Raw genomic sequence first — 13,549 nt, forward strand, 5'->3', positions numbered from 1 at the left:
AGAGAAAAAGTCTCCTCTCCAAAGCCTGCTCTGTTGCACTTCACTAGCCTCTTCTTTCTTTCCCTGCTGTACTATTACAGTCTGTAATGGAATTATAAAATTACAGTAAGGCATCGATGAATCCTGCTCTCTCATCCAGGGGCAGTTAAAAACCAAAGCTTTCTCTTGTTTTTTTATTCACTCTGAGGCCTTTTTACACTGCTTTGGCACAGTACAAGGCTGCCAAGTGGATGCAAACCTCCCCCCCCCCCCCCTTTCACCTCCAGGATAGCATAAAGTATAACTGGACAAAAAAGAAAAAAAAAAGCCATTCGCAGTTATTCTCCCCTGCACATCATTGCTGCAAGAGAACCCATACTGTCATTGAAGTGTGTAAACTTTTGCTTAAAATTAAATTTCAGCAAAAATTCAGGGGAGAAAACAGCTCTGATGTGTTCCGAATGGAATTCTTCTTTTAAAAGGCTTGGGGATTTGGAAGACATTTACTCTTTTAATCCATTATATCAAAATCATTGACAAAAATCACAATGAAACATTTTGTTCCTTCCTAAAAACAAAAACCAAAGAGGGGGAAAAAAAATCTCTCACAGAGAATTAAAAAGCATTCAGGTTTCATTCCAACGAGCTGGGCGTCAGGACCTCAGCATTCTTCGAGAAAAGAGATTATTGTCTCCAGCCAGCTCTGGTGTAAGCCTGTAAAATCCTCTGCCAATCTTTTAGATGAATTACCAGCCAACTAATTCCTTTTCATCACCAGTTCATCGAACACTACCTGCATGGACTAGAAGCTGGAAATTTTATGTATACAGACAGAGCTGTTTTACTAGAATATCTCCCTAGTGACCTACTGTTTTAACTCAGCCTTTGAATAGTGTGCACAAAAACCCTGACATCTTTCTCAGCTCGTGACAACAACATCCTTCACCTTCTGACCCCCGACACATTTCCACACATCCTAGGATCTTTCTTTCGTTATTGATTAGGGAAGGCAATGCCATACAGCTCTGCAATGAAGAGATGCCCTCACATATATTTACTCAGATCAGAGATCTCTGCCAAACCTCCCAACTGCCAGCCAAGAATGGAAAGTGCCCAGCTCTACACCCAAGGAGAGATGGAGGGGAGCCAGACTGCCAACTCCTGAGCACCAGCCAAGAGGAAAAGCACTATTAAATAGGTAAAGCCCAGTACATAGGTATTAGCAGCACAGTGCACATTGGAGGAGCTCACAGGCCAGGTTATGAAGCAGGCAGATGCACGCATCAGTGGCTGATTAGACAAGGGATCTCATTCAGGTCCGCATCTGGTCCCATGCAAATACATCCCAATTTGGATGAAACCCGTGAGCTAAGCTTTTCTGGCAGGTCTCCCTACAAAATAGTTTGACTTCAATAGAAAACACCATGGAGAAAAACATGGCTTTTCAGCACACCAGTCTTTCTCTCATAGACTCAGCAATTTCCCCTAAACCATGATGGTCACCACTCATAACATAGTCAAGAGAAACTGTTTCTGCCATCTGTCATTTAACCACGGGACTACCTCAGTGCATTTGTTTACACCGCTGAATCATTCTATGATGAAAGGGTTTGTTAGCTGCAGCATGGCAACTACTTCAGTGGTAACCTCTGGATGGAGGAACATCAACACAGACGTAGCATGCTGCTGATGCCAGACCAAGAATAGGCTTCAGTTCCAAAACCACATGAAGGTTTACGTTAAAACTTCCATGCAATTAGCCCCCAAAACTCATGAAAAGTTTTCTGTTCACAATTAATGCTGGAGCGCAGCAGTCACAGCCAAGAACAAAGGGACTCATTCGGCCAGGGGCCACGTGAGTACATTTTTGATTACACAGATGTAAAATCTAAGCAGACACACCACTCCTGATTGATAGATGAGGAACTGAAACACAAAGATGCAGAACTGACTTGGATCTATACAGTAAATGGGTGACAAACATGAGGTCTAAAACCTCAGAACAAGTGCTGCTATAAAACCGTATAACATCAGACGCAGGAGTAGAACATGTTTCTCTTCCATACACCAATCAGATTGGCAACAGTAACAGATTCCCACCTGTAGTTTTCAGGCGAACCCATCAGCTTGTCGAAAGCCAGACCTGAGATCTGTATCTCTTTAGGACTTCACTTTTTACGATACAATTCCAGCTGCTCAAAAGGAAAGGATAAGACATATGCAATACATAAGGACTGGGATGTGTTCTGAGGTAACATGCCCGTAGGACACTAAACCAGTGCAATTAGTGTCCTCTTCAGACAGAAGATCAATATAAATTAATGGAAACATTCAAAAGAAAACTCCAAGAAGTAAGAAGCCATATGAGTGTCACAAGAGAAAGCATTGGAGGGCTGGCATTGAAGTTTTATAAACCGACTGCCTAACTAAAGCAGGAAATGGGACAAGATGACCCAGAAGTCCTTTCTAGTTCTAGATCTTCATAAGTAGTTATCTGTGCTTTACCTAACAGATCTCTCTTTGAAGCAAGGATCTGCTGTCCCTTGTGAAACAGTAACATCCACAGGAGAGGACCAAGATTAGCTGTTAACAGAACATGGGTTATGACAGATATGTGAGCACTTGTGCACTGAACACATGGCACATATACATGCCACACATGTTATTCAAACATACTCCTTACATATTTCATCTGCAAGGATATTCTATACATAAAAGGTTCACTACCTATGTATAAAAACTTCAACTTTTTCAGATAAACCCAAAGCATAGCTGCAAATCTATGGAATTCCCTTTTTACAAGAAAATGTGATGTGATTGGAATGTGATTTTCCAGTTCAAAATTAATCCATGTCCAATAAAGAATATCCCTTCAAAATCTTAACGTCTGCATAGGGAGATAATGAGTTCCTTGCACAGTTGCTACCCAGAGGATAAATGTGGAAGATAACCAGAAATCTGGAGGAATATAACTTCTCAGCACGTTGAGCAGCTTAAGACACTTTCTAAAAGTCCACAAATAGTTTCAAAGCAATTCAAGATTAACCGAATGTTATAGATACTAATTTGGATTGTCATTATTTAATTTGAGCCTACATAGTACCACAAACACATACAAATCCATCAGATAATATTCATTACTCAGATTAAGTTTCTAGATCACTATAAAATGTTATCCTTTTCCATACTGCTGCTAAAATACAACTTATTTCCTTGAAAAAACCAGTCCTTTTCTGCACACAGACAATTAAAGACTAGCAATACCAACTTCCCTTCTAGGGATCTATCAGGGATAAATCTCATCCAATGTGTACCACAAAACACAGAAACAAAATAACGTATACCTAAATGCACTGTGTGCCTTCATTTCAAACCAGAAGAAAGCATTGAAGCCACCACAAGAACCATGACCTGGGTAGGATAGCCTCTATCCATTGACTCACCACTTTTGCTGTGAGAAACTGCAGGTAAACCCAGAAAGGTCTATTACAGCTTTTCCATCTTGAAGCCACCTTTTTAATTTGTTTGCTCCTAAGTACTTGTGAAACTCCACAGTACTAGACAGTATCAGCACAGGAGAGCTGGAGCCCAACAGCACTAGAAACTCAGTTTGACTAGCCACACTCTACAGCAAATGAAGTTCACAGGTGTATTTACTGCCAGCTGACAATGGTTTAAAAATTAGTAACTGGTGTGAGAGTGAATGAAAAGGTAAACATTACCCTAAAACGTACCAGGAAAAGATAAAAGAGGAGATAAAGATTTGCCAATGGTTTTCTCCAAAATATTGGTGCATTACACAGCAGACTGAGTAATTTTGGTCATCCATCTGAAACACAGGTTAATTTCAGCTGGAATATTCTCTGAGATAGGTTCCTGCGGTGTTTATGTTGGAGAAGATTGTAAAAGAACCTGCCTTATTTGATCTAAAAAGCAAAGGAAAAGACAGCATGTGACAGCGCTCTGCAAAGACATCATGGATAAACACTACAGAGGGAGAAGAACTGTCTAAGCTAAAGCAAGATGTTGGCACAAGGACAAAAGGGATTATACCTGCTATGAATACATTCACACTGGAAACTAAAAGTGTCTAGCCATCAGAGCTCAGAGTATGGTCTAGCCTCACAGTAGGAATAACATAAGGAAAATAACCTAATTAGTTTTAAGAGGGAGACTGAAAAGTTTAAGAATGTCTCAACAGCAGGGGACTGGATTTGGGAAGTGCCTTTTAGTCCTATGTTTAAAGAGGAAGACTGATCAGAGAACAACCAGAACCTGGATCTGCATAAATATCCATTCAGAAGCATTCTTGCAAATTAGTCTCGTCAGGCTTAACTAATCATACCTTTAGTTCACAAACATCATCAGAGATTCATGCAAATGCCAGATACCTGTGTGTACCTGACTATAGGTTAATATCTGGAGTTATTAAGTGAGCCTCTATTTTGCCACTGATATAATAACAACTCTTAAGAGGGATAAGAAGCACTGTAGCAGCAATATGACAGAATAAGTGAAGAGGATTTGGCATGGGTCTGGATATCCGTGCACGTGTTAGCATGAAAAGTAACACGCACCGTAGTAAGTCTGGTATAAAAGTTGAATTAAACTATTTGTCTTTTTTTTTTTTGTGTACCATCTCTTCTGAGAGCCAGTTCACAATGGTCCGAACACAATTTTAGGGCCATTTCTACATAAAAATGAGTTAAACCAGAAAAATCCAAGCTTGTTGTTTGGGTTTTTTTAATCTAAAGGATTAGCTTCACCATTGTCATTTAAACAAGAAAAATGATTGAAAAAACATCAGAAATTACAGGTACAAAGAACACAGGGGAATTAACACACCACAATACATGTTAGTGTGCTCTCAAAACTTCAGGAAAGAGCCGCTATGACACTCAATGTGAAATCTGATCTCCACTGAAGCAATACTGTAGTCTTGATAAACATTTAATCCCTAAATTTTATTCCAATTGAAGAAGTGCATCGTTAACTACAACAAGCAGCAAGAGCTCTGAGAGGGGCTGCCTCAGATGAACAGGGAAAGAATTAGCAGATGACTGTTACTTGGTTTTGGTTTAAACTGTACATTGACCTGTAATTGCTACCATGACATGAAGCTCTTCTATCATTGTGCGTGACATCCGTGCACAATTTTGCGAATTAGCTCTTTCTCTGTTACAGCAACAGCATTTGTCTTTCCTTCACAGAAAGTCTCCCAAAAGTTATCTCCCCAAACCTATGAGGCTCTCTGATTTGGTGGTCTTTAACTCATGTACCACCTTTCACTCCCCAGCATAGAAACCATGGTACTGTGAGTTAACACGAAGCCCTTGAGCTCAGAAAGCAAAGCACTGTCAAAACCCAAACCAACATGATACCAGCTCTGCAGAAGCAACAATGGAGTGACCACAGATTTTCTTCATACCTGCTTTTCACTCCAAGAGTGTGCCCGTACTCCTCCCACCACTTCTCAGAGGCAAATAGCATGCCTGAGCACACAGACCTCTGCCAAGAGGAAGTGGAGACAGGGCCACCAGCATTGTGCCAGGCAAAGGGCCCTGTCTAGGAGCAGCCTTGAGCCAGCAATGCTTCTCCCCACACCCACACAAAGTGGTAAGAAAACTTTGCCCGCTCATTGTCCCTCCCTAGACGTGCTTTTAGACACTCAACTCTCCTCTCTCTGCAGCTGCTCTCTATCCCCTGAGGGGTGAGCTATGAGGTGACCCGGAGGCGCTACAAGGGGCAGCCTAGCACCCCCTCCAAAGGGGATCCTATCCCTTCCCTTCACCCGCTAGGCCTCCCCACTGCAGGCTCCTCTGCACCTGCCTTCACCCCACCCAGGGCCAGGCAGACACCTCTCCAGGCTGCCTGGACACATCAGGAGAGGGTCCATGCGGCCGGGAAAGAAGACACAGGACAGCCTCGTCCCAAGCACGAAGGAGGGAGGAAACTATACCCCCGCAACCACCATTCCCCCGCTACGGCGGGTGAGGGCGCGGGGTGATGACGTCGCCGGGGCCTCTCGCCTCCCCCAATGGCCGGGCGCGGCGCTCCCACGCCTCTGCGGTAGCCCCAAGATGGCCGCTGTCTCGGGTAGCCCCAGGCCGAGGCGGCGGCGTCCAGAGGGGCTGCCGGCACTAGGCAGGCTCCATGGGGCTCTTGCACCTCGCACGGGTTTGCTCCGGGCCCTGAGGGCCCCTCCAGCCTGCCCCCGCGTTGTCTGCCTTGCTGCCCAAACCTGCGGAGGCTGCCTGGCCACCTGCCTGCCTGCCTGGGCCAGAGCCTCACCTGCCAGGGGCCGGTGGCCTCGGGGCGGTGGCTTGTCGCGGCTTTACCCGCCTCCCACAGGCCCTTCCCCGGCGTGTTACCGACCTGCGGGGCCCCAGGGTAGCAGTCCTTACCTGGGGTGCATGCCCAGGGTGAGGGAGCCACTACTGCCACAGCACCCTGGGAAGCACCCTGAGGCAGCTCAGTAAAGGGCAAAGGGACTAAACCAAAAGCAAGCGGGGCTGCGCTGGGCCTTGGCACTTCTTGGAAGTGTTTTGTAGGACTTGTGTTTCTTGTCAGTCAACAGATGCCACCCGCCCACTCCACACAGCCATGCAGGAGAGGGGTTGGCACCTGAAGAGTGCGGGTTATCGTAGCAGTTACCAAATGTACTGTGCAGAGCTGGGGTTTAGGAAAGCTAAAGGGTGACCCAAGGCTGGGTGCAGTGTGGATTTGAGGCATGAGCCCCTTTTTAAAGTACCTCTGCTGGAAAAAACATAATCAAGACAGGAGATTTAATTTGGCATAGCTGCCAGTTTACCTTGGGCAGCAACCTCGGAAAATATGCTAGTAAGAAAAGAATGGAAGGCAAATGGCCCCTCTTGGTTTGTATTGTCCCTGAGCCTTGCTAACGGGGTAACAGAACTGAGCATCCTCCGGGGGAGAAATGAAAGACCATCCCATATGCCAGCCTGGCCTGCCTTTGGCCCAGCCTCACCCTCGACTGGCTGCAGATTGCGTCCACAGGCAAGTCAGGTTGCCTCCTTGAATAGCCCTTGCCATAGCAGGAGGCAGGATCCTGACTGAACAACTGCTCTGCTATTAGCTTTATTCCCACCATCCCCTACACTATTCAAAGACAGACCCTCAGTGAAGAGTTGTTTGTTTTGATTCCTTTTTTCCTGGGAAAAACTCAAGCCTACCTATGAATTTTAATTGCTGTGGAAATCTGATGCGAATTAGAGGAGACTATATGCAGACAATCTCTGTCTTTCACACACCTGCATACGGCTTTTGCGACATTACCCTGTATGACACTAAATCTTATACCACTGTCACAGCATTTATATCCTGAGAATGTACCCTATATTCTGGAAGCCTTGGGCTTGACAAGAAACATAATTCCCAATATAATGAGACAGTTGCAGGAGCTTGTCATTGCAGACTGTATTGTTCTGAAACCTGCACTTTCTTCCTCAGAACTGTCCACAGAAGTGCCCTGAATCATATTTGCTTCTACACACCCCTGGGAAGCCGTAGAAAACCCACTCCCTCAGCCAGGCGTGTTGGACAAACTTGCTTCTTCCTGCTGGCTTTTACAACTGCAAACAAGGCTTGAAAAAAAAAAAAAAAAACCAAAACAAAAAACTCACCAGAAACACCAGCAGCCCTGTTCTGAACATGTGGGATGCTTCCCCAGATCCCTGCTCATTTCCTGGAGTGAAATTCAGACACACCAGGTCAGTGCTGTCCTGAAGTGTGTGGAGGCTTTTTTTTTCCTCTCTCTCCTTCTTTTCTTTTCCCTCCTTCCTTGTGTTGATTTGTGGGGCCAGAATGACTTTGATTTCAGCAAGTTTGCTGTTTATTCACGTCACAAGTTTGACAGCTTTACACCAAATCAGATTGCTGGGTTTCAGGAGAGCTCTGAGGCGTCACTGGGAGCTCCTTTAGATTAAACTCGCCTCCCCGGTCTCCCCCCTCTCCCCCTCCTTCAGAGCCATTTAAACCTCGCTGGGGCTTTAACAGAAACGTGCTCTTAAGACCTGCATTTCATTTTGCCACTAACATGGTAAGTGCTCTTTGCATTTCTCTCGACCTGGAGGCAGAAAAGGAGAAGCTGGTCTCTTTGCCTAGGGGGCTCACAGTAGATTTTGTGCCCTCTTTAAGATGGGGAAGGAAGAGGGCTCTCCTCTACCTGCAAGAGCAGTCTCTGCTGCTGTGCCTTCCCATGGGTGAGCAGATTCCTTGCTTGAGGCTCCAAGCTCTGTTGTTGCCTTGCAGAGATTTAGAACTGCTGCAGATGGGGCTTACTTGGAGGAGGGAAAAGGGGTGAATCCAGAGACAACCCAGACTTTGCTACTGTGCAGACTAGGACTCCTGCAGAACCGCAGGAGCAGAAGAGAGTGCCAGCAGCCTGGAGGTGACTCTGCTGGCTTTGTGCTGCTTTAGAGCTGAATCAAGCCCCCAAGGTGGGAGGAACGGACTGGCCAAGGACAGCATGGGTCCTCCCGTCACCTTAAACCCATTATTTCCCAAGGGATTGCAGGGAACTCTGCCACCTTCCTGGCATACCTCTGCTCGGAGCCCCTCTGCTGCAGGGGGCTGCGGCGGGGGCGGCACTGCCCAGTGTTCAGCGGAGGTAGCAGGGCGGTGCGGTGTCACCGGGCGGAGGGGATGGAAGCGGGCACCCGGGTCAGGGCTGGGAGCTCCAACGGGGGCAGGCGGCGCCTGGCAGGGGCGGCCGGGCTGCCCTGCGACAGACACCTGGTTGGGACAAGAGCGGGAAGGGAGTGCTTCTCCACGGAGCAGGGACCAGCCCGCAGCGCTGGGATGCTTCTCGCCGGGATGCGGCGGGGCCAGAGCAGGGCTGACACCGCCTCCCCTCGGGGCCCGCCGCAGCCTGGGGACCGGGGGACCGTCCGCCCAGCGCCCCATCGCCACGGCCCCTTGTCTCCGCAGAGCACCGGCCGGCCGTGCCCGGAGCCGGACTTCGCCGGGGGCCCGGGCTGCGCTTGCCCCTGGTCCGCCCGCGCCGGGGTTTCCAAGGAGACTTGGGCTGCCGGCTGCGCCGCGGAGCCGCCGCCGCACAGCCAGGGCCGGCGGGAGGCTCGGCCGCCGGGTAAGCGCGCTCCCACCGCCCCCGGGAGGGGGGCCCGGCCGCGGTCCCGGTCCCGCAGCCGGGCTGGGCGAAGAAGTGGGAGGGGGCTAACCCCTGGGGTCTGCTCCCCGCCCCCCCAGGCCAATTCTGCAGCCCGCAGCTCGGTGCCCAGGACGCGGCGTGGCAGGGAGACCAGCTGTCCTCCCAGCTCTACAGAAACAAGCAGGTAAAGGCGCCGCGCCCCCAGCAACCTCGGTTTCTCCCCCCCATTCCCTGAACTTTGTATCATGTATTGCACATCATGGGTTGGTTTCTCACACGGATGTGGAAAATGCTGCAAACCGATGTATTGGGGTGGGTTTTGTTCCTTGCTTGAAGTATTTGTCTCCCCCCTGTTGCCCCATGAAGCTGAAACAACTGTTGTGGGGTTCCCTATTCATCTCTCCCCTCTTACAGCATATTGCACCAGCTGCACCAAGGGTGCTAAAGACGACCAGGGAGTCCCTCAGGCTGATGATGCAGAGCCTCATGCTGTTAACTAACAATACATAGTGTATGTCCTCCTGAGTCCATCAGAATTAACTTCATGAGAAATGATTCCACCAGCATTACCTACTTACATAGAGGATCCAACATTTTGACCAACAAGCATTTCCTTGTTACTTTATTTTCTCTCTTCTTTCCTTTTTTGTAAATCCCATCAAGGGGCAGGAGAAACTCTGAACAGTCCTAGATGAAGGAAGGCCAGAGAGATCATTCTGATCAAATACTTGGAATGATATTTTGACACAGTAAAGTCAATGGAAATTCATTCACTAACTTCAGGGTCCTTGAAATCAAACGCTAGGTTCCAGATAGCAGTGTACTACTTTTTTGGCTCTACCTCAATCATTTAAATCTGTGCTTTTCAGCCTGTGGTCATCAGATACCCAGGGTCCTTGGTAGAAGATTCTTTATCCTCCTAAAGGAGTCTCCAGAGCTATGATCAGGAGGCAAAGATCTCTCTGCAAATACCTAGACTACCCATGAAAAAGTGTTAGGCATCTGCAAATCAAAACATACTTGTTCAGCTCTTGGGATCAAGGATTATCTCAGCTCTGTATACACACTGGGACTGGCACAGCAGAGTCCGGGATTGAAGGGATCCCTGAGTACCACTGTATTCATAAAGAATGACAGTTGCATCTTCCTTCTGCACTCTATCCCCATAAGTTGTTAGTCTGCAGCTCCTCCTTCTCCTTTTCCCCACCAGTCAACTATAAATGGGAATGGGAGGAGTGCAAAGGGATGCATACTGCTGCTCAGGAGGAGATTTGGCAGCTGCTGTCATACCCATGACCATTTCTGGCTGTTCACAGGGCTACCTGTAATTCTTTTCTGTTACTATTCCATGGTTACAGGTTTTTTTCAGAGTAATCTTCTCAAACACTCGCTAAAGAACAAAGGAAGTCAAAAGTGAAAACTGAACAGTCATGCCACTTAGACTTACAGAGACAAGAGGCTGGAGGGGGTGGGTTGAGTTCACAAAGCAAACACCCAGATCATCAAATCCAAGCAGCCTGTACCATAGGGCAATTGCTATTAAGTTACAGAATCAACACCTATTCATCAATATCTCTATTCCACAGCTTCAAGATACTTTGCTTCAGAAGGAAGAGGAACTTGCTAGGTTACATGAAGAAAATAATAACCTCCGACAATACCTGAATTCTGCCCTGATTAAGCGTTTAGAAGAAAAAGCCAAGGTATTGTGTTCAAACCTGTTGTATAGACATGTACAGAAGAAACAGGTTGAATAGGTACATGCCATTAAAATATGTGGGAAGTCTAAGAGTAGACAACCTGCAGTGTGACATCTATTTAACTTCACAGAGCTGCCAAATTACTGGTCATGGGTCTAAGGTGATAGTTTCCCCCAGGAATGACATCCTGTCAGGTTCTGACTGTGGAGACAGTATAGCCCATGGCATAATTAAGTTTAGTTTATAAGTAAGTTAGCTATAAGTTAAGTTTATAAGCAAGGTAAAATTATTCCATCTAAAGCTTTCTTCAGTGAAAAGTTAAAATTTGAACAATATATTTCCTGAATGTGTCTGTTTTGTCTATTATCCCTTCTGATAAGGATTAATTTTTCCTTTTTTTATGTTTTGGGTGCTTTCTGGCTTATGTTTTGCTTTGTCATCTTCCAATAGTACATTTTATTCATTTACATTAGAATACTGATCTTCTAATTTTTTTCAAATTTATTAATTAGAAAGTTGTGGGGGTTTTTTTAAAGGTGAAATACAAAATTAAACACTTCAAGTTGGATAAAACATTCTGTTAAACTGAATGTGAAGAGGTTTTTTTAATTAAATATTTTGATTCCCTGTCTCTTTTCCAAAACAAAGATAATTGTTTCTCGTCAGCTTAAAGACAATTTTTACTATTCCAGACTTGCCCATGAAAGCAAACTATTAATTATTTGCTCAGCTCTGTGGATTGGGCATGAGGAAAAAAAGCCTGTAAAAAATAGCAGGCTTTCCTTTTGCATCCTATTCCAAGTTGACAGTATAGCATGTCCCCCCTTCCATGCCAAGACCTGGCTCCTGGCAGTAAAAAAGGTCTCCTTCAATGGGTACAGCAGGGAGACATGGCCACCCATCTATGTCACACAAAGGAGAGTCCAGTGTGATACTGACATGAGAGGTGGCTGAGCAGTGAATTAATGACGTGGTGGGGAGCTTCCTTGTTATTCCTGCCTTTCTTTAATCATACTTGGATGCCTGAGGGGCCCTTGTCCTGAGATAATAGCAACTGAGGTGGATTAATGAGCTCAAAGCCCCTCAAGTCTGCTGCTCCCATCTCTCCCTGGCCAGGATCACAACCTCCCCAGTATGACTTACCTTTGCAACCTCCCTCTTTGTCAGGCTGCCACATTCCCCCCCATACCCCACTCACCTGGCCAAATGCTGCTGGTAGCATCAGCATGGAGAAGTGCCGTATAGCCAGGCAGGAACTCTCATTTCATGACATACTGAGTGAGAATGTGATCACAGCACAGGCTTTGACATTGTCAAATTCTTCTCTTTCAGGGACTGGGTTGCTGCAGAAACAGTAAAGACACAAAATAGTTAAGCATATCCATACATTTAAGCACAGGGTGGAAGAAAAAGTATCTTTTATAAGGACAGTAGTAACCGTCTTGCCTATCTAAAATCTGAATTCGGAAACATGTTGCTTCCAGGTAACTAGAAATTCAGATTTTAATCTTCTCTCTCCACATTTATTTTTTTTTTTTTAATAGAAACTGCTATCCTGCCATGGTCAAAAAACCTGTGCTATTCTCAAAAACACCAAGAGGAGATTAAAAGAGGACCACTGCTTTGTTCCTCAAGAAACTCCTCATGCTTCCAAAGCTAGAAGGAACCTCTTTAATGAATTCACTGCCTGTGAAGAACAAGCCAGCCCTACCGTGGACAGCTGGGTCTTGCAGACTTTGGGATTAAAAGATGTCAACACTATTGATGAAACTTCAGCTAACTACAGTGCCCTGTCCTCAGACCTTGGAAAAGACACATACTGCCTGAGCCCTGGTGAAACAATAGACTGTGACCACAGTGAAGGAGCAGCAGCAGTGTACAGCTGCAGCCCTGTACCTCCAGCTAACACTGGAGCTAACACCCATCCATGCAGCGAGGACTCTCCCTTTCTTTCTCAGTTTTCTTCAGCACCATGTGTCTCTTCATCAGTGCCAAGTGTTTCCTCCCTCCCAGCCTATGGGTTGCCTTATTTGACTGGCAATTTGTCACCCAACAAAACAGAAGTGGCCTTCACAACATCTCTAAGTCCTCACCGCAATGTAAGAACACACACCTTCCACCAAGGACAAGCCTTTGTGCGCAGGGATGATGATGGAGGATGGAGATTCACCTGGGTGCCCAAGCAGGCTGAATAATGCACCTGCATCAAGGGTCAGCCATGGGGGATGTAGGAGACAGACACTTCATCTTGTGCTTGAGACAGGTTCAGGCATCAAAAGCGAGCCCTTCTCGGCTCTGTTAAATGCAATTCTGTCAGATACCCACTCCTCCTTCCCTCCCAGATTTTCACAGATGTGGCTCCAGACTGCACTTGGACAATTATCTGCCCCAGACCAGATGTACAAATTGGATCCACCTTTCTTGTGCCTGTGTTGAGATACCTGCTTTTACTTGCTTCATGGTTTTTCTACTATCAGCTATTACTTGTTAACTGGCAGTTTGCCTGCTGGAGTGCTTTCAGCTTTGATGATCACTCCCACATGCACCAAACTGGAAAGCATTTTGGGAATACACTTTGGAAATAGCACCTCTCTCACAGATATCCACAGATGACAAAGGAGGCATAGGTTGGAGGCTGAGGATCAGCAGTTTCTAAGTGATTTGTGTCTCTCTTGGCTACACAAAATACCTTGGATTAAGGCAACCATGGGTATTTGTTAATATGCTACACTAAGCTGAC

At 46.3% G+C, this 13,549-nt stretch overlaps 1 protein-coding gene across 1 annotated transcript; it reads left to right on the plus strand.

The window, feature by feature from the left end:
• Positions 1–8,814: 8,814 nt before the first annotated feature.
• Positions 8,815–13,004, plus strand: GMNC (geminin coiled-coil domain containing). The gene is made up of 4 exons (XM_059822860.1): positions 8,815–9,088; positions 9,208–9,293; positions 10,696–10,812; positions 12,354–13,004. Exons 1-4 carry the CDS (start codon positions 8,815–8,817, stop codon positions 13,002–13,004), a joined length of 1,128 nt encoding a protein of 375 aa, XP_059678843.1.
• The last annotated feature ends 545 nt before the right edge of the window (positions 13,005–13,549 follow it).

This window comes from Gavia stellata, chromosome 11 (assembly GCF_030936135.1).
Source record: "Gavia stellata isolate bGavSte3 chromosome 11, bGavSte3.hap2, whole genome shotgun sequence".
Classification (NCBI taxonomy): domain Eukaryota; kingdom Metazoa; phylum Chordata; class Aves; order Gaviiformes; family Gaviidae; genus Gavia; species Gavia stellata.